This window comes from Clupea harengus, chromosome 12 (genome assembly GCF_900700415.2).
Source record: "Clupea harengus chromosome 12, Ch_v2.0.2, whole genome shotgun sequence".
In the NCBI taxonomy this organism is placed as follows: domain Eukaryota; kingdom Metazoa; phylum Chordata; class Actinopteri; order Clupeiformes; family Clupeidae; genus Clupea; species Clupea harengus.
Window position 1 is genome coordinate 7,454,904 of NC_045163.1, and position 26,879 is coordinate 7,481,782.

At 43.0% G+C, this 26,879-nt stretch overlaps 1 protein-coding gene across 1 annotated transcript; it reads right to left on the minus strand.

Moving 5' to 3' along the window:
• Window positions 1–19,307: 19,307 nt before the first annotated feature.
• LOC105888751 (beta-2 adrenergic receptor) lies at window positions 19,308–25,646 on the minus strand. Its single transcript, XM_012814496.3, has 3 exons — window positions 25,101–25,646; window positions 23,618–24,813; window positions 19,308–20,437 (listed from the first exon to the last, which is right to left on the minus strand). The coding sequence occupies exon 2, from the start codon at window positions 24,800–24,802 to the stop codon at window positions 23,630–23,632; it is 1,173 nt and encodes a 390-aa protein (XP_012669950.1). The 5' UTR covers window positions 24,803–24,813; window positions 25,101–25,646; the 3' UTR covers window positions 19,308–20,437; window positions 23,618–23,629.
• Window positions 25,647–26,879: the final 1,233 nt, after the last annotated feature.

Here is a 26,879-nt window from a genome sequence, read left to right on the forward strand (position 1 = left end):
ATGTCTGGTTGTTTAGGGGAACCCAGATGATGTTTGAAAGGCCTTGTTCTTTAGGGGAACCCAGATGATGTTTGAAAGGCCTGGTTCTTTAGGGGAACCCAGATGATGTTCGAAATGCCTGGTTCTTTAGAGGAACCCATATGACATTTGAAAGCAGGGGCGTAGCCAGGACATTATTTCTGGGGGGGCCAGCTCTGGCCAGTCTTTTATTTAGGGTGGCACAATGGATTGAACCTTCTTATGGACACTAATAATGTCTTATTGATAATCCCATGTTATTGGAATGGGTGCTTAGATAATGTGCGAGTGCGATGTGTCATGATTATGTGAGGGGGTTTGGGACCTTAACACGAGACGGGGATGTTTTTAGTGCAAGTGACAGACACAATATGAATTGTCATTTTAGGCGTAATTTATTTAGGTAAACTGTAGCATTTTAAGTGAAATATTCCATTCATTTGCGATAATATATACATATGTATATATAAAGAGAAAGAAAAGCAAAAACATTACATCACACACACATGTCCCATAATACATAAAAAAAAATATCAACAATATGTACAATGTACATTGAACAGTATCACTACAAACAGTGAACAATATCACTAGCTTACTACATCAAATAGATTGTGGTGCTGAATGAAAACAGAGCACTGACAAACCAGGTCTACAAGGGGCACTCTTTGTTTGTGTGTGTGTGTGCGTGTGCGTGTGCGTGTGCGTGTGCGTGTGCGTGTGCGAGTGAGTGAGTGAGTGTAGATCCATGTAAATCATTTTACATAATTGTCATTTTTGTTTGTTAGAGGTAGAGTCTTCACTTATGGAGTATTCTAACCAGGGGTGGACTGCATACCACTCACCCTTGAAGCTCCTGTTTCAGTCTTCCTGGAGTGTCTTGGGGAAATTTAGTTGAGGTTGCGCTGGAGCTTCACCCCTGGACTTGGAAATGTCTGTAAAACACCAAAGAATCCCATTAGTATCAGCTTTTAACATAAGTGCTATCCACTTCCAATTACATGTTGTTCTTTTGTTGTTTTTTAAGACTAAACATGCAATCATTAACATTTTACAGATTGAATAAATATATGTTTATATGGCCAGCCTTAAAATTATTTTTGTTTGCCATAAACCGACCGACCCTGTCCCATTCTTCAGCTACGCGTGCTGGCAAAAAAAGCATGGATTTTCCTGTCTCCCCTGAGGCACTTATCCTTTTCATTGTGTCATCTTTAAAGAAAAGTTTTACACAACATTAACTATAGACTGCTTTTATTTCAATTTCAAGTGTAAACTAGCGAGTGTGTTATCTATGACTAAGTGACACCTGGGAATGGACTTAAGCTAACTAGCTAGCGCTAGCTCGCTAGCTAGAGATAATCTTACAAGTTTGCAAAAATAACAGCAGCAGCCTAACTCAACTCACTCTGCCACAATTCCTCAATGTTGACACATTCTTACACATTAAATTGAGTGTGAAGATAACTTTATGATCTTATCATTTCAATGATCCTTTCAAGTATCACCAACTTACTCACCTGTTAGTTACAGTGGTATCCAGTGGTTAGCTGCTAGTCTCCATTGAAGCGCTGTCAGAATGCAGGCACGTTGGTTTGTGTCTTGCGCTGTTGATGGGGGCGTGGCCCAACATGTTGCGAATATGGAGCTTGTAGCGTAAGTGACAAATGACAATATAAGACGACTTGATAAAAAAATACTAATGCATTTATTTCAGCTTCATACCGTTTCTGTTCAGGTGGGTTTTTTGTATTTTTTTTGCCGTGCCGTGAGGTTGGGGGGGCCGGCAGGGTGGCCATTCTCTGACCAATGGTGGCCGTGGCCCCCCCTGGCCACCACATGGCCACGCCCCTGTTTGAAAGGTCTGGTTCTTTAGGGGAACCCATATGATGTTTCAGAAATCTGGTTCTTTAGGGCAACCCATGTCACATTTGAAAGGTCTAGTTCTTTAGGGGAAACCAGATGACGTTTCAAAGGTCTAGTTCTTTAGGGGAACATATATGATGTTTGAAAAGTCTGGTCCTTAAGGGGAACCCATACAACGTTTCAAAGGTCTGCTTGTTCGTCGCAGCACAGCTGCAACTGTTCTCATCAAATTCCAAAAATGCTATGATTTAGCTGCACTAGTGCTATGGGTCAGGATGGGCCTGGATGGGCCTCAGCTGCCACCCTACATCCCACCACAGGCTGCTCTGGTAAAATGACAAGAGCTCTATTTAGATACACACCCACACCCACAACCCCACACCCACCCCCACACCCACACACACACACACACACACACACACACACACCCCCACACACACACACACACACACACCCACACACACACACACCCACACCCACATACACACACCCACACACACACACACACACACACACATATATATATATGTCTGTTAGGTCTGTGGGAGCAAGCATAGTTCACCCATGCAGGGACATATTATTTAATCCCTATGGTATTTTTACTCCTGGCTAGCACTGTCAAATGAAAAATCTCAAAAAGTGTCAAAGACAGAAAGAGAAGACATCTGCTTCTGTATGTGTTAGAGACAGTGACGAGTGTACGAGCTGAGATGTACCTCTTCTGATTTGAGAACTCACTGAAAGCTATTTCCCCCTCCCTCATGTCTCTCTCTGAAGCACACCTGCCATTACTGAAGAACGTCCAAAATCACAAACTCATCTCTCACTGAGAGGAAAACAGCACTCACAGCTATTTCCCCCTCCCTCATGTCTCTCTCTGAAGCACACCTGCCATTACTGAAGAATGTCCAAAATCACAAACTCATCTCTCACTGAGAGGAAAACAGCACGTGCTTGCTCTTCAGAGGCCTGGCTCATTCTTGAGGTGATAAAGGGTGAGTGTGGTGACTCATGTGGCATTTTCCACAAAGCTTTTAGACTACTTGTCTGAATATTAGACAGGCCCTCGCACAGGACCTCGGGCACGTGTACCTGCCTCAGCCTCCACCTGCACAATCAATTATTATTATTTCATTTATCTTATATAGCGCTTTTCTAAGTACTCAAAGTCGCTTTTTACAGAGTCCAGTAATCATTCAGACACAGTCATACCGGTGGTGGTAAGCTACATCTGTAGCCACAGCTGCCCTGGGGCAGACTGACAGAAGCGTGGCTACCAATCAGTGCCTACGGCCCCTCCGACCACCACCAACATTCATTCATATTCATACGATGCATGTCTTTATGATGAATCAAGCTCATGAATATATTTTCCCTTTATTCCTTTACACGTGCACAGGGCCACACATGTTCTTGGTTATATCTATGGCCACAGTTACAGATAATGGGTCACAGTGAACTCCCAGCATGGTTAACCGTATTTGATTTCAGCAGCTTGTGAGTAGCTATCCTCCAGCACTGGGAACACGACTCAAGGGAGACGAATCTATCAGACAAATCCATTTAGTTAATCAGAGTAGGGAGCTGAAGGAGCACAGGCCTGGCTTTTATTCCACTCCCTGTGAAGGGTTTGTGATAGGTGAAAATTCACCCTAGTTACCTCAGGACTCCGGAGCTGCATATAAGTATATTTATTAGACAAACAACAATTGCAATCGGGCTCTCTCCCAGCACAAGGCTGAAAGTGAAGCAATGATAAACACATCGCACAAGGTTTATATAGACAGAAGTTGAGCGTTCAGCAGGGATAATCACGTGGTGGATTTCTCACGTCCGAGGCAAGGATGGAAGTTTTGCCAGGTCGGAAGAAGCACAGTTCGTCCCTTCTGGTCTAAACATGCTCTTGTACATATGCAGACTAAGTGGCACCTAATATTCTAAGTTACACACACGCAGAAAAGCCATGTTCCTGCTTTCATAAGCACATGATTCATACAAGGAATATATTAATACAAAGCACTTGATTATTATATTCTTAAGTCATTAACAGTGTTTGGAAATTATCTCCATCAGTCCCTCCTTTTATCCGTTTCAATGGATAATTCAAAATCACCATCAAAATCACAAATCATCTTTCTTAATTCGTCAATTATCAATTTCAATGGATAACCTCAAAATCATCACTCTGAGCTTCATCACATGGATTTTCGGAACAGAGATCATTACTGAGCATTATTTCATCTCATCATAAGTCAATCATCATATTTCACATCACACATTTGTATACTTTGCATTTGTAGGCCAACATAGTGGGTGTCGAGTGTGAGTGTGTGTGTGTGTCATTAGCTCGCCTAGGCTTCAGATAACATTCAAACAAGGCCTCTTTGCTCTGTCCTTGAAGGCCCTGTTCCCCATCAGGCATTCTGTTGGACAACTTTTTGCATCTTTTGTAGGATCAGATCTAAGTCTTTCCCATCTCGGGTGTTATCAGGGACATATGTGCAACATTGGTCAGTACCAAGCATGACACAAATGCCTCCATTCATGGCAGTGAGAATTTCAAGCACGGTTGTTTTTTGCCGCGTTAACCTGGAGTTGGCGTGTAGTTCTCTGATCTTTTGTAGTCCGTCTGTGGTCAGGTTCTGGAACTTCATCTCAGCGTAGTAAAGGAAGTTAATCCAATCTGTGTGTGCTCCGATGACGCACCAGGGGCAGAGGGTAGATGCCAGGCCATTGGCTGCTGGGTTCAAGGCTTTGTAGTGGTCTGGAATGCCTCAGGGAATGCCCAGGCCATCGGACCAGATCCCGCTGTCATCCCCTGCTTCTCTCCTCCCTCGTACGGAATGCATTGGAACGTTCCTCAGGTACTGGTGAGTCTTGGACCTGGGGGAAATCTGAAAAGGTTGTACCAACATTGTTCTAGCACAAGGCCCAGACCAACCCACAGGTAGTGTAGCTCTTAATTCACCATCCCCACTTATCAGCTATGGCTATATCCTGTACTTCAAGAAGTCTGCCATTCAAACACATCTCCGCTATTCTACATTCAGTGGAAGTATTTAACTGTATTTCTCTCCCATTATCTATCACATGTGTAATGGTTTTACATTGTGTCCAGTGTCCTAGGTGTGGATCGTTCTTTTCCCCAGGTTTTAAATAGCATTCAAACAGAGCATCTTTTCTAATAATGTGTGGAGGTGGGGCAACATTGTCTGGCATGTAGGGTCAGTTAAAATGTGAACAGTCATGCTGTATAGCTGCATCATTAAACGCCCTATTTCCCATCATCAGCAAACATTCTGTAGAACACATTGGCTGTTGTATGTAGTTACATTGGGCAGGAAGATATGAACATTCTTTTCTACGACACGAGGTGTCCGATAGATGGCACATCTCACACGTGCACTTGATAGCTAAGAGTAAGTTGACCATGTTTCTTCCAGGCTTCAGTTTCTCTAAATTCTTTGTCGCAGTGATCTATGTCATAAGGTACAGGGGTCGCCAGGAGTGGTTTGGTCGGCACCCTGGGCCCTGCACAGACTAAACAGACTAAACTAACTTGTGGTACTTGCGTTCTGACGGTCTGATTTACCCGTTTCCATCACGGATGATCTTTAGCCAGGCCCCATCGTGGATATTCGTCCAGGGCCTGTGTTTGCTGTATCATTCATAAGTATGTTACTAGAACAACAATGTAAAATCCTACAGTCATTGCTAAGAGTCCCTCACATCCTCTGGCCCACTTTCCGTAACCTCCTATGACCTTGCAGAGGAAGAGACCTCTTACTCCACAATTTCCACTAGGTTCTAATCCCCCAGGAGAGTACTGTATCTTCTGCCAGCGGTTGAGACGAATAGAATCTAAACATCTAAACCCCTTTGTAGGCTGGTCTTCTGTCACAGTGGGCACACCCTGGAAACAGCAAAGAAAGATGATCTTTATTCCTCTGCCTCAGCCGTGTGCAGGCTTACCCGTTTGCATTGAGCCAGAAGTATCCACGTGACTCTATCAGCTATTTTGACTGCGGTAGGTGTTGACAGTAGCACTTGTTATGGTCTGTCCCACTTGGGCGAATGGCAGTGTTTTCTTTTGAGGCTGTTGATTAGGACCCAATCTCCTGGTCCAACCTTGAATTCAGCCTCACAGTGTTCCTGTGTAGGGGAGAGAAGTCTGAGAGCATTTAGTTTCGACATCATCTTTGCCATATATTCTGCAAATGTATATTCAATCTCTTTGTCTGTTTCAGCAAATAGTTTGAGAGTTTAGGCAGTGTAGATTCTTCCATACATCATTTCAAACAGTGATAACAACATGCATGCTTAATTTCACTAATTTCACTCTTGGATTCTCAAATTGCTTTCAATAGGTCGGTTCATTCTTTTCTACCAGTCCAGCTGACTGGGGGTTGTATGAACAGTGATTGTCTATGGCTAGACAATATTTCTTTCTTTCGTTGGGATTTAACCCAATAAAATCAATAATGAATGATTAAACATCTTTCTCATGAAATATAAATAAGAAGTACAAATATATGCTTACTATCCCCACTTATTGAGGCATGTTTTCACCATGGCTCAATATTGCAGCATATCTTTTAATATTGTGAGATCTAATTCTTCAATTGTGTATGTGTCAGATGGTTGTTGTAGTGCGGCCTGGTTAGTGGCCTTGTCTGCTTTGTGGTTTCCCAATGAAACCGGGTCTTTGCATGTGTGCGCAATCAGTTCAATTAGTTCCGCTGCTTGTGCAGAATAGTGTGGAAGTATTGGCTATGCGTTCAAGGTTTATTTGCGTGAACCATCAACAAACAATAGTTAAATCAGCTTCTGGAAAAGGCATATCTTGTAGGTCAGCTCTGGCTGCCATAGTTTTTATCTGTCCTCTGCCGTAAGTAAAAGTGTAACTGGGTTAAATGTCACGCAGCGCTCAATATTGATATGAGGCTGAGTGAGCAAAAAAAATTAAAATAAATAAAAATAAGCATGTGGAACTTTCAGTGTAAGTGTCTGTTTAGTACAATAGGAGCAGAGGCCTGCACCGCCAAGGCTGCAGCCACTACTGCTTGTAAACATTCAGACATTGCTTGGGCTACTGGATCTAGCCGTGTTGCCTAGTATGCCACTGGTATCAACTTTAAGTCCCCACTTATGCATTAACACAGATGTTATATAACCTTTTTTTACAGTCTACAGTTTGTACGAATGGCTTTGTCCTGTCATGGATGTGCTAGGACAGCAGAACTGACCAACAGTTGTTTTATCTGTTCAAATGCCTGCTTTCCATCTTCAGGCCTTTTAATAATATCTCCTGCTGACCTGGGCTGAGAATATAGTAAACTCTGCAACATTTGTGTTTCTAACTCGTGGTTAGGAATCCATTATCTCTGAAGTTAGTCATTCTCAGAAAATACATAATTTATTTCTTTGTCTGTGGCTGAGGTGCTTTTTAAGATAGCTTTACTTTAGTGGACCATAGCTGCTAATGTTGTGGCCTTGTTTCTGCTAAAAATCCTAACAACGCCAGGGTATGTTGTTTACAGGTCTTCTTATCTGGAGGAACAGCACTAGATGTTCAACAACAATTGACTGTCCCTCGAACTGTAGCTAAGTTTGAGCTCATGGCTTGTGAGAATACAGTCTTTTGAGCCAGCACTCAGCCCCCACCCATCCTGTCTTAGTCCAATGTATCAGTCTAGGTTAATGTAGTTAGTGTGACAGGCTTACATTTCTCTTAAAATCTTTTTTTTGGGCTAAACAGTGTATATTATATACATAATAATATTTTGGGACATCATTGTTTAATTTATTCTAAAACCCATGTATTGTTGGAACAATTCTAATGCCCAACCCACATCACATCTCTTCCTAATAAGTTTGTAGGGCATGTTTTTGAAACATAATCTGTATTTTGAAATATCTCTCCTGTTTCAAACTCTGCTTTTAGATGTCTCTTTCTTCTTACAACCTTACTGTTCTGGGCATCTAATTCTCTGATTACTGCTCAGCAGGCACCAAAGTCACATAAAACAAAACAAAACAAAAAATCATTGGCTTTCTTGCCGCCATTAACGTTAACTTTGCTCTGTTTGGTGCAACCAATAATGTAAAAACATTTTCAAATCAGTGTTACAATTTTCTTCTTGTTGTAGACATTTTAAACCACCTCTTATTGCTATTATCATGTGCGTCTTCTGCTTTTGACGCACTTTTTCCCATTTGTAAGTTATTTTATGTATTTCTCTTAATACCTCTAATAATAACTGCTCTTGAAACCTTTTAAATTACCTTTATCTTATTCTTCACACTAGGGTTAGTTATGTTTCTATTTTCAGACTCTCATAGTTTGTTCTTGAGATCGCAATGCTGAGTCAACGCGAGCCCGACCAGAGGTCCTCCGTCTCTCTCGTTTTGTGAGGAGGTTGAGGCCAGGGGATTTCCCTGGGGTGATCAGTCCCCTACTGGTTCCGGGTCAAGGCATCTCAGTAATGCGAAATCAGTCCTTTAATTACATAAATTATGACTATAATTATCTGTGTTTTACCCATTGTAAAAAGTTTGTCTCAATCCCACAGAAAAATAACACAGGAGTATCTCTGACTCTTGCAAATTCTTTATCTCTTAAGCAGACTGGAGATAGCTCTTTTAATTCGTCTCCCTCAGGAATATATCTATTCGTAACGTACTATACCCCTCTAACTGAGCTATAACTGAGTTTCTCAATGTTTGTGTTTTGTCTCTTAAGGAGACCGGAATATACCTCAGCATCCAGGAGTATCTCTAACTCTAGCAAATTCTTTCAGGAATATATCTAAAACAGTTAGTATCAACCCCACAGCAAAACACCAGGTAAAGGGGAATGGATAGACCTTTAAAAGACTTCTCCGGAGTCGTCTAGAAATAGGTCTAGAGAGTTTGTACAGGCTTCCAGTGGCCAAGGGGATATATCTCTCATTTACCCCGAAGAGTTTGTACAGGCTTCCAGTGGCCAAGGGGATATATCTCTCATTTACCCCGAAGAGTTTGTACAGGCTTCCAGTGGCCAAGGGGATATATCTCTCATTTACCCCGAAGAGTTTGCGGAGGACCCCCTACCACGCAGGTTTATCTCTCATTTACAACCGAAGAGTTTGCGGAGGACCCCCTACCACGCAGGTTTATCTCTCATTTACAACCTTTTAACACAGCTAGCAAATTCGTTCAACACACGAGGCAAGCAGGAATATCTCTAACAACTTTGTAACCTTAAAGAATTCCTTCTCTACCCCGCGGAGAACAGGCAACACAGCCCCACTCGAAGACACGTGTACACAAAACCGAAACAAACAATAAACCAACAATATACTACCGTGCACTTACAACAAACAAACAATATACTCACAAACAGCTCGGAGTCCACACCCTACAGTCCAATTCTTTTCCTTCACTCTCGGCTCTCCATGCTGGCAGGCCCTGGCCTCCTTCCAATTCAAGGTTGAGGTCTTAAGAAAAACGGAGTCTCGTAAGCCTCCGTACGTTCAGGTCCTGATGATTAGCCCAGCGTGGAGAGTCGATGAGGTTGTTGGAATCCCGGACACGAGCCCCCAAATATGATAGGTGAAAATTCACCCTAGTTACCTCAGGACTCCGGTGCTGCATATAAGTATATTTATTAGACAAACAACAATTGCAATCGGGCTCTCTCCCAGCACAAGGCTGAAAGTGAAGCAATGATAAACACATCGCACAAGGTTTATATAGACAGAAGTTGAGCGTTCAGCAGGGATAATCACGTGGTGGATTTCTCACGTCCGAGGCAAGGATGGAAGTTTTGCCAGGTCGGAAGAAGCACAGTTCGTCCCTTCTGGTCTAAACATGCTCTTGTACATATGCAGACTAAGTGGCACCTAATATTCTAAGTTACACACACGCAGAAAAGCCATGTTCCTGCTTTCATAAGCACATGATTCATACAAGGAATATATTAATACAAAGCACTTGATTATTATATTCTTAAGTCATTAACAGTGTTTGGAAATTATCTCCATCAGTTTGACTTTCATGCGAATCATCTATTTTGAGGCGGTACAGGGCCAGTTCTAGAACATGGATCATCTATTTTGAGGCGTGCAGGGTCAGTTCTCAAAACATTTATCATCTATTTTGAGGCGGTACAGGGCCAGTTCTAGAACATGGATCATCTATTTTGAGGCGTGCAAGGACAGTTCTAGAACATGGATCATCTATTTTGAGGCGTGCAGGGCCAGTTGTAGAACATGGATCATCTATTATGAGGCGGTGCAGGGCCAGTTCTAGAACATGGATCATTCATTATGAGGCAGTGCAGGGCCAGTTCTAGAACATGGATCATTCATTATGAGGCGTGCAAGGCCAGTTGTAGAACTGAGAGTCCCTCAAGTAAGGCCATGTGTGCTCTGAGCACCACACATTGCATCACATAGAATGAGTTAGCCTGGGAGGGTAAATGTGTATTTCTTGACTAAGTAGCTCAGACTAAAGGCTGCTCAAGAATGACCTTTGAGTTGTAGGTCATTGTTTAGTAGATTTAAAGGCAGCAGTGCTCTCAGGGCTGTGATAAATGATCTCTCTCTAAACAGTAGGAGTGGATTTGAGTGCAGTCACAGTGAAGATCTACTGCCAAAACCAATCATGGGGTGAAAAAAAGCTCGAAGTGGAAGTGTAGTTGTCTTTAATTGCATAGCCATAACAAGGAAAAACAAAGATGTGTCAGGTCTCAAGGCTATATCGGAGAAACTACATAGACAGATAGACTGCTTTATTGATTACTTGATTGACTGATTGATTGAGTGAATGAATGAATGAATGATGTAGGGAGGTTCATGAACATTACCTGAGCACTGTGTGAGGCTGCTCTGTATGTCCGCCCGGAATCGGTGGGAAAAGCACAAAACTGAAACGACCTTGCGTGGGAAGAATGAGGAGAGGCTTAGGATTGGTACTCATCTTGACACAAAGGGATTTAAAGCAAAGGACATTGTTATATACCTTGGTGTCTTAATTGATTGTGATCTCAGTTTTAACAACCACGTGAAAGTAATAAGTAAATCAACTTTTTACCAGCTCAAAAACATTTAGCATTATGTCAGAGCATTATTTAGAAAAGCTCATTCATGCCATTATCTCCAGCAGGGTTGACCAAATACTCCTTTCACAGCCCTTCCTAAAAAACTCGAATGAATTAAATCAAACAGCTTCATTTGACATTTGAGGTCGTGAAGTTCGGTCTGGCATTGCTCGGTTGGGGAGGAATTATGCTCGAACCAGAGCTGTTCGTACCAATCAAATTGTCAGGGCGGGCTTTATACGATGATGGACAGATGATCAACAGTAACGTAATCAACCACGTCACCAAAGAGCGCTTGGGTTGAATTTGTTTTCAACAAACATGGCTGCCGCTGGAGAGCTGAGATGTGTAGATTCAAGTCGGTTTTAGAAGACATTGACAGCGCAGGAACAGAGAAACGCGATCAAGGCATTTGTCAATCGAAAATATGTTTTTGCCTTCCTTCCTACGGGATCCGGTAAAAGTTTAATTTATCAGCTGGCCCTGGTCACATACTACATTGCTCTGATTGGTTGTAGGTATATCCAATTGAGCAAAGAGGCATTTTTTTTCCTGGTTCGGTTGAAACACTCCCCATAATCACAGCCCAATGGAGCAAGCAGTATCAGACTCATATTCTGACTAGAATTATGAGTATGACAACGTCAGGCTAGCAAAATGCAGCTGCTAGAAAAAATAACTGATTTCATTACTAAAATATTTAAGTCCTTACACTGGCTTCCAGTAAGTCACAGAATTGACTTTAAAGCACTGCTGTTTGTTTATAAATCACTAAATGGGACAGTACCAAATTACTTCTCAGATATGTTTCAGCAGTGAACACCTGCTAGCCCTCTCAGATCACTGGGAAAAATCTGTTGGTAATACCTACTGTCAGAACTGAATACAGCTCTGGAACCAACTTCCTGATGACAGCAAATGTGCTTTAACTATAGCCAGTTTCAAATCTTTTTTGTATATGTTCTTTTAGATTCCATTTTAATCTTTTATTTTTATATGTTCCATAATTTTTTTTTATGAAAAAAATGTATGCACTCTATTTCTTTGCTGTTTGCTGCATTGAGCTGCATTGTTTTGCATGAAAGGTGCTATACAAATAAAGTTTATTATTATTATTATTATTATTATGATTATTATTATAATGCACTTTACCTTGTTTAAACTCTTTGTTTTCCTATGTTCTTTTAACTGCTCATTTGTAAAGCTGTCACGGAACGGACTGACACAGAGATTGGAGTTTCTTGCAAACAGAGTTTATTGCAGATAGACAGCCAGGGAACAAACACGACAGACCACAGGTTGTAGGGGAACACAGATGACGAGGAACAGATCCTCTTGCACGTAGACAAACCCACGGAGGGCCGCAGGCTCGAAGCACTGAATGAAACTCAGAAAACAGGCACGGAAGGCGCAGAACAGAAATAAACAGATACTTACTCTTAGAACCAACTTAACGAACACGCCTTAGCGTATAGCAAAACACTTGAGTCAAACTCGGCAAGACTATGGACAAACTATAACTGAGGCTATGAAAGAAACAAAGACAAACTTGAATGCGAACTTTGGCGATACTCATCAGACGTCAGGAATGCAGGAACTGGAAAGTAATCTGTATAGTGCGAGACCAGACACGGAGTGAAGGGAGTGCAGATTATATATAGGGAGTGAATCAGGTGTGTGTGATTGTGTGATTTTGAGAGATGTGAATGCAGTGCAGCTGGGGACGGTGAGTGATGCTGATGACTTGCAGCCGGGAGTCTGAGTGAGAGTGACAGAGCATTCACACCTTTGCGTTGGAATGCGTTGATCCGTTAAGGGCGACGGATCCCCATTCACTTTGAATGGGGTGTCGTCATCCTTTGCCGAACTGAATTGTGGCTCCGTTCAGTTCGTCAAAAGGTTGACGTCACCCTATTCAAAGTGAATGGGGATCCATCAACCCTGACGGATCAACGCATTCCAACGCGTTCGTGTGAAAGGTCTCTAACCTGCCATTCACACGTATGCGTTGGAATGCGTTGATCCAACGGATGGCGGAAGAGGAGTCTGGCGCATGGGGTTGTGTTGATACCAGAGACGTTATAGTGAGATTGACAGGTCAACAAACCAATCACGCCACTAGCAAGCTGTTTACCTTGTGAGTAGTAGCATGCTAACATTAGATAGGTGGCTCAGACACCTCACAAATCCGATCAGACGTATTTTTCAGTTACAATAAAGGGGCTTTTACATTGTACAGTGTCTATTTCTCTGTAACTTTAAAAAAATGTAAGCAAAAAAAAGTCAAACAAACAACTTTTAGGTACAAATACGACCATCTACAGAGATTGGTCCGCCACCATTTTTTTGTTGAGTTTCCCGCTCTTTAGACGTGAGCATAAACACGATCTGATTGGCTAGCGCCTGTGCTGTCAGTTATGCATGAAAGGCAATTTGATTGGCTGACGCATTCGTTGCCTCTCGAAAAGTTGAACATTTTTCAACTCCTGCCGCAAGCAATGCATGAAACGCAACGCAACGGAACCCAATGGAGCCACAATTCAGTTCGCCAAAGGATGACGTCACCCCAGTCAAAGTGAATAGGGATCCGTCAACCTTGACAGATCAACGCATTCCAACACGTACGTGTGAATGGCAGGTGATTGCTGAAGGGGGCGTGGCCAGAGCGGAGCTCAGCAGGAACGTGACAAAAGCATTTTGAGTTACCGATGTGTATGAATTGAGCTATATAGATGAACTTGCCTTGCTTTGATCAGTAACTGGAGCATGAAGCCAACAGGCAATGCTGGGGAGAGCCAGAGAAGACCGCGCTGTCGGTAGACAATGGTTGGTAAGTAAGGAAGTAAGGAAGTAAAGAAGTAACTCTTGTTTTGAGTTGTTTGGTGGATTGGATGATTGAACTCTCGATCAGTAACAAGGAACAAACAAGACATATTGGCAATTTTACACTTTATTCATTTAATACACAGTCAGGGAGAGAATGGAATGGCCTGCCATGAGTCCAGACCTCCACCCAATTGAACAGTTGTGGAATCAGCTTGGGCATGCTGTACGTGTTAAAGTGACCAACACAACCACGCTGGCTGACCTGCAATGACTCCTGTCGTGGCTGATCATTCCATTTCTTTTTGTTATCAATGTATTTTCTGAGACTGATTGTAGAGAAATCTGATAGTATTTATTGTAATCGTTAATGTCACAATAAGGAGACGTCCATGGTCAAGCTCGATCTCAGGGCATGTACTGGTCTCTTGGTACTATTTAAGCCTAGTTCTTGTGGGGCGTTGTCCCATATTAATTACCCTAATCATCTGTACTTGGTCTTGTATCGACTACCCCCAGGGGGTCTATTTTCTGAGGCCACCTTTGACCTGACAACTGTCTCTTCAGAGAGCCAGACTTCTTGTCTACTGTACACTTGGCACTTTTTGCTATTCTAAGAGTTCCTTACTGTAAGCATGTCCTTATCTGGCGCAAGTGTCCTTATCTATTCCTGTACTGTACCTTGCTCTGAGAACCAGCCCATTCCATATTCACATTAACATAAAAAATATCCCACACTCCACAGCAACGTGTGACCAGGTTCGTGACCAGCATGAGGAGGAGGTGCCAGGCTGTTGTGGCCATAGATATATATAAAGGCTAGATGTCTCGTCCGCGTTGCCAGCCAACGGAGTCGAACGTCCGCACATGGCGGCCATCTTGCCCCAGGCAGCTCGCTCACCCATAACATTGTGTTGGTAGTGGTATGTACTTTTTAAATAACCATAACTTGTTCAATTTTCAACCGATTTTTAAACGGATTGTTTTGTTATAAACGTCAGAGATGTAGTTATGACACTGCATACTTATGAATAATTATGTTATTTTCTTAAAAATATCACAAAAGCATCCCGAATTATAACCACGTTAATAACGTTTGTAAGAAACCAAACCATTTGTAAATCCGTTGAAAATTGAGCAAGTTATGGTTATTTAAAAAGTACATATCACTACCAACACAATGGTATGGGTGAGCGAGCTGCCTGGGGCAAGATGGCCGCCATGTGCGGACGTTCGACTCCGTTGGACGAGACATCTAGCCTTTATATATATCTATGGTTGTGGCTGCGTATGGATCTTCCACCCGCTACTGAGGCTCATGACGGTGTACTAAAGTAACACTGGAGTTTCTGGAGCCGCCAGGTAGGGTGCTACTTTCTGATGGACTATTCAGTTACTTATTTGCTGTCTTGCTTTGTCTTGTGTTGCACTTGCTTGATGTTTGACTCTGTTAGGAAAGTTGTTGACTCGCTAGTTTGTCATAAACAAAGTAAGCAAATTTCAACAGGTTTCGCTAAGTTTAGCCGCTAGCAAAGACATCTCGTTAGCGATGTTAGCAAGCTTGTTATAACACGCTTGGACATTGATGCTAGTAATAAGTGCTCTCGCGTCTGCTTCTTTGTAATGTTATTGTGATAGCGGAACCTCCCGCAATATCAATATCACAGATATAATGGTAGTAGAACTGAATTAGACTGATTGGAAGGATCAAGCAAAGACTGTCACCAGGCTGCCCACTGCAATCACTCCCAAGGACCCACTCACCATGTGGGCTACTCGTGGTTACCTGGGCATGCACCCCGAGACCAAGGGAGCCGAATCAGGGCTGCCAGCATTTGATCTTTTAAACCCCACAGACCCCCACTGTGGCCTCTGTAGTCTAAAATAATCACACCCTTTGTCAAGCTCCTGGAAAAGGACAAAGATACATTTGAGATTTGTTCCATAGCTCTATAAACCCAGTTCTCCTGTGAGTATCGTTTACGTGACCCCTTTTCAGGCACAGTATGGGTGCTTGATTATCCACATCTGTTCCTGGAAGACAAGTTGATGAGATCCCACACTTGGTCAACTCTAGGGCAGAGGTGGAGGCCCGCAGATGTGTGAAGTTAAATCACAGGCACGACACTTATGTCAGATCTATTTTTTCAATTGGTAGTACATACTGATTATCAATATGCAACAGCACTTTACATAGACTGCTTTATTGATTGATTGATAGACTGGTTGATTAATTGGTACTGCTTTATATCATATCCTAGTTGTTTTATAACAACACCATTAAACATTGATTATTACGGTGGCCGAGAGGTGCAAACCAACAGTACAAAATCTGAAACACTTTTACAAAGCTTGAGACAAATTAACATTTTGGAAAACATTTTTACATATCATAAAACAAAATTACATTACCATAACACATTTACAAGTCCCGAAACAAATTTACATTTCAGAAAACAAATTTACATTTCGAAAAGAAATTAACATTTCAGAAAACAAATTAACAAGACGCAAAACACTTTTACAAGTCCCGAAACAAATTTACAAATGACATTACCCGGAAAGGGAATGTACCAACTCCGTGATTGACGTGGAAATTTGTAAATTTGTAAATTTGTCTCAAGCTTTGTAAAAGTGTTTCAGATTTTGTAATGTTGGTTTGCACCTCTCGGCCACCGTAGATTATAAGTATGTAACACAACTTACAACAGTGTTTTGTATAGCATAAGAGTGAGGCTATTTCTAAACTGGACGTGCTTGTCTTTTCATACTCAGAACAATGAATACATCAGAACAATGAAATCAGTGAGGAGAGACATACAAGGCAGGGTACGAAAGGCAATGTTTTCTTTGGCAATGGCAAATTATCGACTCACAGTGTGCATAGTCTTGTTGTTACACACCCTTATGACTCGATTTCTCTGACTTGGTTCATTATTTAGGTGTTTATCTTCAGTGGTGTAGCTATTTATTCCAGTCAGTTCAACTTTATTTACATAGCGCCATTAACAAATAAGTCAGGGTTCTCCTAAGACACCAACATATTCACCCATATATACATACACATACACACACACACAAAAAAAGCTCTTTTGTCCCCTTATGTGCCTTCCCCTTATGTTTCTTCTTGATGAATAGGGAGCTTTTCCCTGCCCCTGTTGCCATTGTGTAAAACGCGTTGAGACAATTGTATTGTTTTAGCCCTAAATTGAATTTAATTGAATTTAATTGAATTGACACACCGACTTGTAGGTGACCCTGTACAATTTGCTCGTCTCAATTTCTGGTTTGAACATGTATGCCAGTTGCCTGCATTACTCCTATAGTACCACTTGCCTTTGTGTAGCGTAGAGGGGGGTTACTTGCAGCCTCCAGGGATCAGAAATCCAATGTTTTTGAGATCTTTATTTTAATGTATCTTTTCAGCTGCAGGACTGAGACCTCTGTACCACTCACACTGAGGCCATTCAAATGAAACCAAACATGACAAAGAAATCGTCTTGCAAATGCCATACATCACTTAATAACCTTTAATTCCATTTCCTGCCCTTAGTTTAACCCTTGTGTGGAAAAGCACAGGGAGAGAACCAGAGACATATGGTAGAGTTAAGGATGAGCAGAGGAAAGCCAACCTAGTGGAACAGTGCAACCTTGGAATGTTCTTACAGACATGTTCTGTAAACAACGGACCCATATCTAATTACTGCAGAGTAACTGAAACTAGAGGTCCATATGTGTTTTAATATCCAAAGGTTATCTGCCTGCAACTTAGAGCCTTAAAGAATCAATCCTCGTCAATCACATGTGAACAATCAAGGTTTGAATGACAGGTCATTTAGCAAACATAGCAAAAACACCATGTCACTGAAACGAATGAAGCATTTGGTTGATAACTGGTTTAACTGATTTGCATGTCATGACTTACACATTGATGTTTTGGAGGGTAAGCCTAACAGCTGATGATTGTACATACCCTTTTGCACAATGTTCAAATGTTCAAAACAGTGAGAAATTGCTGTTATGATGTGTACGACTGACTAGATGATGTGCAGGTTGAACAAACAGTTTTGAGAATTTAAATTCTGATCTAAGAAATGTACCAAAGCTTCTGAGAAAAACTGTAATTTATGGGTTAAGAAACAATGGATTGCATTGCATACCATATCAACTCTTTGAGAACCAAGTTATCTTATCCAATCATGATGATCATACACATTTCACCTTCATCCAGAGAAGGACTTTGCCATTAGATAAAGGCTGTGTTGGGGCTTCATGTTTGAGTTATGCTTCATCTAACTGGCAACATTCACCAAGGCTTATTGCAAACAACAAGAAATAATGACACATAGTCAACAGATGGCATAGCTCCAGACACTCCGGCTCTGTGGACTCGCGCCATGATGCACTCTGGGTACTTTAGACCGGTACAAAGTTCACTCCTGTTGAGTGTAGATCGTGCATTTTCATGTTCAGTCCAGCTGAGCCTGTAAGTTATGGAAGTGTCTGTGTGCACTGCATGGCAGTGACCAGCTGTCTCAGTCAGTGCTCAGGTAAACACACAGCCACCTCTGTGCCACCTCCATTTAAACTGGGTTCCGGAGGGGAACTAATATCTCAACATTAAAACTGGGTTCCGGAGGGGAACTAATATCTCGACATTAAAACTGGGTTCCGAAGGGGAACTAGTATCTCGACATTAAAACTGGGTTCCGGAGGGCCCTAGAACTAGTATGTGGACTATTTTCCCACAAGTAAGTTAATGTACAGATAAAACAACTAATCGTGTGTGTGTGTGTCAAGCTGCGTGTGTGTGTGTCACACATGTTAAGTGGTCCATGTGAGATATGTGTGACACGTGTGTGTGTGTGCGCACAAATGTGTGTATTTGTTTCAATCTTTTGCTTCTGCTGAAATGCTCAAAGAGAAGAGAAAAATGTAAATAAAATTGCAGTCATCCCCCTTGGGAGTCACTACAATATCCACAAGTGTCTACTCACTCACAACTGTCAGTGTCGATTCTCCACTTAAATAATGACAGACACCCGGGAGCATCAGCGATGAAGCATTATGGTGTCCCATGCAGAGATTCTGGCTGTTCTTTATCTCCTCTAATGTCTGTGAGTAAGGCCAGAGTAGAAACATGACCTGCACATTAAGGGTGAACTAAGAGCTCAGATCATTTGATCTCTGCACACCTGCCTATGTGACTGTGATCAGTATGTAATAACCAGCTGAAGTCCCTCTACTGTGATACTGAGATTACTGCATAATAGTTTGGGTGGGTGGGGTGGGGGTCAACAGCGTTGTGTCTTATATCCCATGTACACCCTGAAGGAAAGGATGACACCCACCACCCCATTATCATTGCATAATTCGCAATTTGCTTCAGATGAAATGAAAAGCCAAAAGACGTGAAGAGTGATAAAGATAGTTCAGCTGTCAGCTGTTCAGCAGGCTCTGTTACTACTCTGTTACTTATCACATAAATGTGAACTGAATGCACATTAAATGAGACAGATGAAGTTTTCTCACTTTTAATACTGACAGTAATTTTTGTCATTCACTATACATAGCTTCTACAACACACACACATTCTCTCTCTCACGCCAGTCAGTGTTCAGCTTAGCAATATGTGCTGCATGGTGTTTTACAACACTGTCATCATTTCAGAGGTGAATTAAGCTGACAACTTCATTGGTGCTCACCGAGAAGCAAGGTAAACATTCTCAGTGCTGAAATCTTCAACCCTTCTGACCTCGATGGGAACAATCAGAAGCATTAGGCATCAATAGATAACATGTTTCACATGAAATGACAAATGTAAAAAAAAAAAAAAAAAACATGTGCAAGAGTGCAAATAACAGCTGTTCCTGTGCCTGAGAATTAAAAATAAAATAGAAATAATGTATTCTGAAGCATTTAAGAAGCCAAAGGCTACTTTTCAGTGTCTCTTATTCCATCCTTCAGAGTGTAGACCTGGCCCACTATTGCACACAGAAGCCTAGTTTTATGATTTCCCGGATGGCTTAAGATTTTGTGGTCTCGAAGCTCTCTGCGTCACCTTGAGAGATCTGACCACAATGTTGATGAGTCTGCCTGTGTGCTCTTTCCACAAAGGTGTGCTTGTCCCTGCAGTTCCAGCTCTCACCTTTCATGTTTAAAAACCCCATCCTCACACTCGTTTCCAGTCCTCTCCTAGTGACAGCTGTATCTGATCCAGTAGAGCACGATGAGACGCTGTCAATCCCAACTTTATTGTTTTACGATGCCAACATTTTTTATTATATAATCCCAACTTTATTTGTTGTTTTTGCTTTGCTTTGTTGCTTTGGCAACACTATCTAAACACTCATGCTAGTAAAGCAACTTTGAAATTGGTCTAGCAAGTTTGTGGAGGTGTATGTGTGGGGATGTGTGTGTGTGTGTGTGTGTGTGTGTGTGTGTGTGGAGGTGTGTTCGTGGAAATGTGTGGGGGCCGCCGCTGGTTGGGGCTTAGGATGTGGACACACGGACAAGCGCAGGCAGAAAGCCTAAGGTTTTAATATGTGTTTCACGTTGTATGTTTCATTTCCCAGAGTGCTTCACGTCTTTGGTCTTCTGTCAGATGCTCAGGAAGAGAGGGTGCTGACTCCATGGGAGAGTGGGTGGCTAACAGGAAGAAGAGCCAGATCACGTTAGATATCACACAATGAAATGCCCTTACATCTAATTTCCTTCCAGGAAAGTACATTTGATCTCACCCAGGAAAGTCCCCAGTGCACAATCAAATCATCTTTACTCTTTATCAGTCCTCTGTGGTAAAAACTATAAAACATTAATGGTCGGTTTTACCTCTTTCTTTCTCAGAGAGCCATCACAGAATGTGGCTAGTAAAGCTATTTGATTTATGAAATATGTTCTCTATTGTTGCGTGGAAAACAAAACAAAAAAACAAATATTAGTAAACATGTTGTGTGGTAATGGACCAAGACTTGTCATGATTTAGAACCCGTTTAGCCACTAATGTGATTATGGTTTCTCTGGATTATGTGCTTTTCTAAATTACAAGATGCAGAAATACAAACAGGAGAAGAGTTTGCAGATTTTGTTACAATGGTGGATTTCGTCTCAACCCATATGGAAAAAGTCTGTCCAATTATTATATGTTCTTTTTTATATATTATATATGATAACAGTGTGTTAACACACATAACTACAGCCCATTTTATACACAGTAACATGCAAAAAATATATGTTTCACATGTGTGATCCAGCTTGAATGTTGAAGGACATTATGACATTTTTTTTTGTCTAAAATGTATATGCAAGCTCTTTACCACAGATTGATCAGGCAAGTATTGTACATGACAAGTGTGATTCCTAGCTCAGTACCATGTGGTCTCTCTTATCCTCATCCATGCATTCACATCACCCTTCTACTTAAAGGTACAGTCCTTAATTGATTGATTTTGGGGAAAGGTTGTTGCTAATTGAGTTCAGTAGCCAATCAAATTACACCCCTCCCTTCAGTGCTCCTGAAGCAATGTTGTTGATTGGCTCAATTAAAGAATTGTTAATTGTATTGTTTCCCATTTACAGAGCCAGGACTGTCTACAAAAACCAAAGTTTTTTTTGAGCGCACACACGCACAACACATAGCTATAGTGAGGACAGTGAGGAGAAATGAGCTCAATTTGACAAACAGCGTATTGGACTGATGGGGAGCAGAAATCAACGCTCTGGTGGCACCTCCATGTTGAAATCATCCAAGGTAATCCCTCGCTAGACTTTTATCTTCGCAGAGGGGTTGATCACCTGGGCCAGCTGGACCTCATTAATATATTTCACAAGGATGCTTATTACCCTGTGGCCGAAGTGGAAAGAAGTTTGTGTGGTTTTCCCCCCCTGCGTTCTTGCTTTCACCTTTGACCCCATTTAATGATATACAAGATAAATATACAAGATGTCAGAGGGCGTGTGTGTGCGTGTGTGTTTGCATGTGTGTGTTCCAGTTGTTCTCTCTCTCACCTTTGACCTGTGCAGGGGGACCTATCTGATAAAAGCAGTTCAGCAGACATCTAGAGGCATGTGTGTTTCTGGTGTGTGTGTGAGGATGTCTCTGTAGCACAGGACATCTACCATATTTAAATGTCTGTCTAGTTTGTGCAAGAGCCTCCCTTTCTTAGTCCTGCATTTAGTCCTGGACATGTATCCATTGCGCACATGTGTGTGTGTGTGTGTGTGTGTGTGTGTGTGTGCGTGCAAGTGCTGCAGAGCAGTTTCATCTGCATTCAGTTTTTGTATTTGGAAAAAAAAGAAGCAAAACCACAAAGAAAGAGAACTAGTGAACTGAAACTTTTGATGGCCTCCTAGATCGAATGTGCCACCCCCACACACACAGACACACACACACATGATTGTGTGGGAACATCTGATGTGTGGTTTTCTCAGTTCACAGAGCCAGCTTATCGCACGCTACAGACAGAATGAGAACAGAGGCACATGTGGCATGAGCCGTTTGCATGCCTCTTTGCATATATATAAGCATGAGTCAGATAAAGCCTTTTGTGTCAATGTTGCAACTGGATCAAAGTTGCTAACATAAGATTAGACATAGTCACTGTTAATGTTAAAGGCTGTGGTTTCTTAACATCAAGTAAACAAACATAATCAAATTATGAGTATTTTGGAGGAATGTCTTCTATCGTTTTGACAAGTAACCGGATAATAAACGGGATTATGCTAGTCCAGCGGTCATTATCAGAAAATAAATCTAGCTGCGTGTCAAGCTGCGTGTCAGTGTGTATTCTTTTTTTTTGCTTAGATTTTTTTTAAGTTACAGAAAAATAGACTCTGTGCAATGTAAAAACCCTGTTATTGTAACTGAAAAATATGTCTGAGGGTATTTGCGAGGTGTCTGAGCCAGCTATCTAATGGGATTATGTATAGTCCAGAGGCCATTATCTGAAAATAAATCTTGCTGCGTGTCAAAGGCAAAAATTTCAGTGCGTATTCTATGGCTCTGGACGAGAGTACTGACAAATGATAATACTTAGCTCGCGATTTTTTTCTGCGGTGTTAACAACCAGTTTGAAGTGACAGCGGAATTACTTTGTGTAAAAACAATGCAAGGCCGTACCACAGCCAAGAATGTATTTGAACAACTGTGTGACGAAATGGAGCATGCTAGTCTGTCATTGAAGTCGCTCCGAGGAATAATACATTTATTTTGTAAAATAAAATGATTCAGATTTTTGCTGAAACTTTATTCAGTTTTCTGCTTTGTTTTGTTTGTTTGCAGCCTTGTTAACAACTATACAAAAGTGGTGCAGTACAGCATTTGCTTTGAAATGTGCATGAATGAAGGAAAAATATAGATATAAAATATATAAAATATAGAATACTGCTGTATATGTAAGTCATGGGCTATCAATGGGACAAAGTGAACCAAAAGAGCAACTTTAACAAACACCTTTATCCAAAGAGCATCTTGCATTGCCCCAGAATTGAAACTCAGGTCAGCTACTTGTTATTCAACAACACTAACCATTGTACCACTAATCACACATGGTAGATTTGCCAACTCAAAAGTGGTATCTACAGTATTGTGATAGGCAAGCCAACAGATCAAAAAAATCTGGCCCCCCAATGACCAGACTGGATGCTCATCAGCCCCCGGGTAATTTGAGTTTGAGACCCCTGTGTTAGACCCTGTCCTTGTGATCTAATCAGCCCCCCATGTGAACTGTGTCTGACCATCTAACGTATAAGGATAGCCTTCAGACATTGTGAAAAAGATGCTTTCAGTCCCAGTCTGTATAAACATCAGAGTAATGTTGTTATACTCACATCTCCCAGGCCTCAGCTCTGTTGCAGTCTCTCCTCACCCGCCTCCTTCATAGCAGGAGCATTGCCCGCCTCTCCCTCCTCGGCCCCTCCTGCCCCCCTCAGTTCCCCTCCTGGGTTGGGGGCACAAGGGCACCTAATCCACAGCCTTTTGTAGAGGGCATCCATGCAAGGGTGTGCCAGTCTGGGGCTGCACAGCAGTGCCCTGAAAGCATGGCGGTGGTCAGGACTGTGGCAGTAGATGATGGGGTTGAGGGCTGAGTTCAGGTAGCCCAGCCAGTTGAGCAGCAGGTAGAGCTCCCTGGGCAGCAGGTCCCTGTGGAACGGCCGGATAATGTTTGCCACAAAGAAGGGCAGCCAGCAGAGGGTGAAGGAGCCCATGATGATGCCCAGCGTCCGCAGTGCCCGCAGCTGTCTCCGCTGTGCCAGTAGGCCCGTGGGTCGCTGCCCAACACTGCTGCGGTCGGCTAGGGTGCGTCCCCCCAACCCAGGCATCAGGGATGTTGGGCTGGAGCTGGTTGGACTTGGGAAGGAGTCCAGTTCTCCGGTGATGGGGCTCTGGGTCCTGAAGCGCCGCTGGCTCTGGTCGATGGTGTGGAGCTGGCGGCGGGCGATATTGTAGACGTGGCTGTACAGACACGCCATGATGACCAGCGGCAGGTAGAAGGACACGACCGAGGAGACGAGGGCGTAGGTGCCTGAGACTATGAACTCACAGCAGTCCTCCTGCCACTTCAGCTCAGTCGCTATGGGAATGATGTTGAGCGCCGACACACCCCAGATGAGGCACACCATGAGGCGGGCGCGCCGCTTACCCATCAGGCTCTGGTAGCGCAGCGGCTGTGTGATGGCCACGTAGCGGTCCACGGCGATGGCGCACAGTGTCCCGATGCTGGCCGTCACACACATCACATCAAGACACGTCCAGAGCAAGCAGGCGCCCATGCCCAGCATCCAGTGCCCAGTGAACACCTGACGCGCGCCCAGCGGGAGCACCAGCAGCCCCACCACCAGGTCGGCGCACGCCAGCGAGGTCAGCAGCACGCCGGTGGTGGTCCGCAGCGCAGGGGTGAGTGCCACCGCTGCAATCACCAGCAGGTTCCCGGACACCGTGGCGAGGATGAGGAGGAGAAGAGGAAGGAGGAACAGATGGGTGGTGCTAGTCGCATGGCAGGTGGAGTTCACCATCCTTACCGACTCTGAAAGCCCAAATCAGGAGATGTGGCTCATGCATAGGGAATTCATTGCAAATCCTCATACTCCAACATGTTCCTGCGACTGGCAGGGCAACTGGTAAAGCAAGATGCTTACAACACCAGGATCATGGGTACGCTTCCCAGGGAGCACACATTGGCTACTGATCAAACTGTGCTCCAGATCTGTAGCTGCTTTGGAGAAAAGCGTCTGCTAAATGAATAAATTAATAATGAATGCAATCACACTCCATACTCCATACTTCATACTCCATACTCCACTGGCTGCTTACCTTCTGCTCCAACACAACAACATCCACCACTCACTCAGGACGTCCACTTCCACTAGTGTGATGTTTCACCAGTGACCTCTCACTATGCGTGAACTGCCCAGATGTTCCATGTTTGATGTTCTCTGTCGATCCTGAAATGCAGTTCGAGAGTGAAAGGGGCAGCATGGGTGTGGACGAGTGAGAAGTGATGTCTGTGGCTTTGGGTTTGGCGCATAGCTTTACTTCATTTAAGAACAAGCTGCTCGTCCACAAACACTAACCTCTCTCATTCTCACTCATATTCTCAATCTCGCTATTTCTCTTCTTTTGCCCTCTACTTTTATTTACTCTGACTCCACTCTCTGTCCACTCGCTGTCTGCCTGTCTGTCTGTCTGTCTGTCTCTGCCTCTGTCTCACCCTCTGTCTGTGTCTATCTATCTTTCTGTCTCTGGTCTCCTTCACTCCTCTCCCTCTGTCATTTAGTCTCTTCCTCCCCTGGCTTTTGTAAAAGACTTTTACATGGCCCGTGTTGGCTTTTATGTCCTATACTTTGGGGAGGGGCTACAGCTACCTATCAGCAAACAGATTTGGCCTAAAGGACGACCTTCAGCTCAGAGGCAGTCACTCCAAAAAAAGCACAGGAGCTTGAGGTTACTGCCACTCTTGCTTCTTTGACCTTATTTGCCCTGAGCTTTGCATGATCAGCATGCCTAAGCTGCACTTTCACTACAAGTTCTCAGACACGCTTGACTATAAATACTGTATACTGCTCTGTTTTCACTACAGACCTACCTTAAATATACCAATGTACTCTTTAAGGGGTACATCTATGACATTAACAGCTGTAATTCTTAATGGAGTTGGCCTCTTTATGATCAAACAGGTGCATAGTCCACTAGCCAAATGAAAGTTAGTTTCACACACACCCTCTGCTCTCCAGTAGACCCAGAAGTGCACCACCGCCACTGCAATGTCTCTCCCTCTCTCCCTTTCCCTCTCTGTCTTTCTCTTTCCCTCTTCCTCTCTGTCTCTCTCACTTTCCCTCTCTGTCTCCCTCTCTCTCTCTCCCTCTACCTCTCTGTCTCTCTCTTTCCCTCTCTGTCTTGCCCGCTCCCTGTCTGTCTCTCACTCTCCCTCTCCCTGTCTATCTCTCTCTCTCCATCTCTCTCTCTGCACTCAATGCTGAGCAGCCCTGCGCCCGCATTCATGTGGAGTTTCAGAGCCGTGTTCACATTGTGTTGCCCAGTTGCCTTTGAGTGCTCTGTGAAACAGTTCTGGAGAAGTTTTCTGCTGTAAATGCTGTTCATTTATGTCAAATGACAAAGCAGAAGTAATGGAGATGGATGAGAACACTGGCACAATGGCCCTCTCATCACATCTACGTACACAAAGACACCACAGCAGCCAATGAATGGTGAACAGGGTATTTATCAGGTTTATGTCGGAAATGAAAAGTTATCTTATTAAAAAGTCATCTAAAAAGCGAGTCGAAAATGTTTTGTGAGTGTGTGTGTGTGTGTGTGTGCTCACACAGAGTAATGCGCAACAATGACGCTCACCTTGACTAGAAGCCTGCCTCGTCAGAGAATGAGCGTGATGTTCCAACGACAGTAAAAATGAGGTCGTTCTGTCCCAATGTATGCAGCAGAGTTTCTCATGGAACATTCACATGCGCAGTGACGCTTCGTGCGGCTTCTGAGAGAGCAACGCGACTTCTGCTTGTTTCCTGTGGTTTCCAGCGCAACTCTCAGATGCAAAAGTGCATGAGTTCACACACACCTCCCACAATGAGCAGCGGA

Coding starts and splice junctions, on each gene's coding strand:
- LOC105888751 (XM_012814496.3), bottom strand. CDS start 24,802: ATGGTGAACTCCACCTGCCATGCGACTAGCACCACCCATCTGTTCCTC.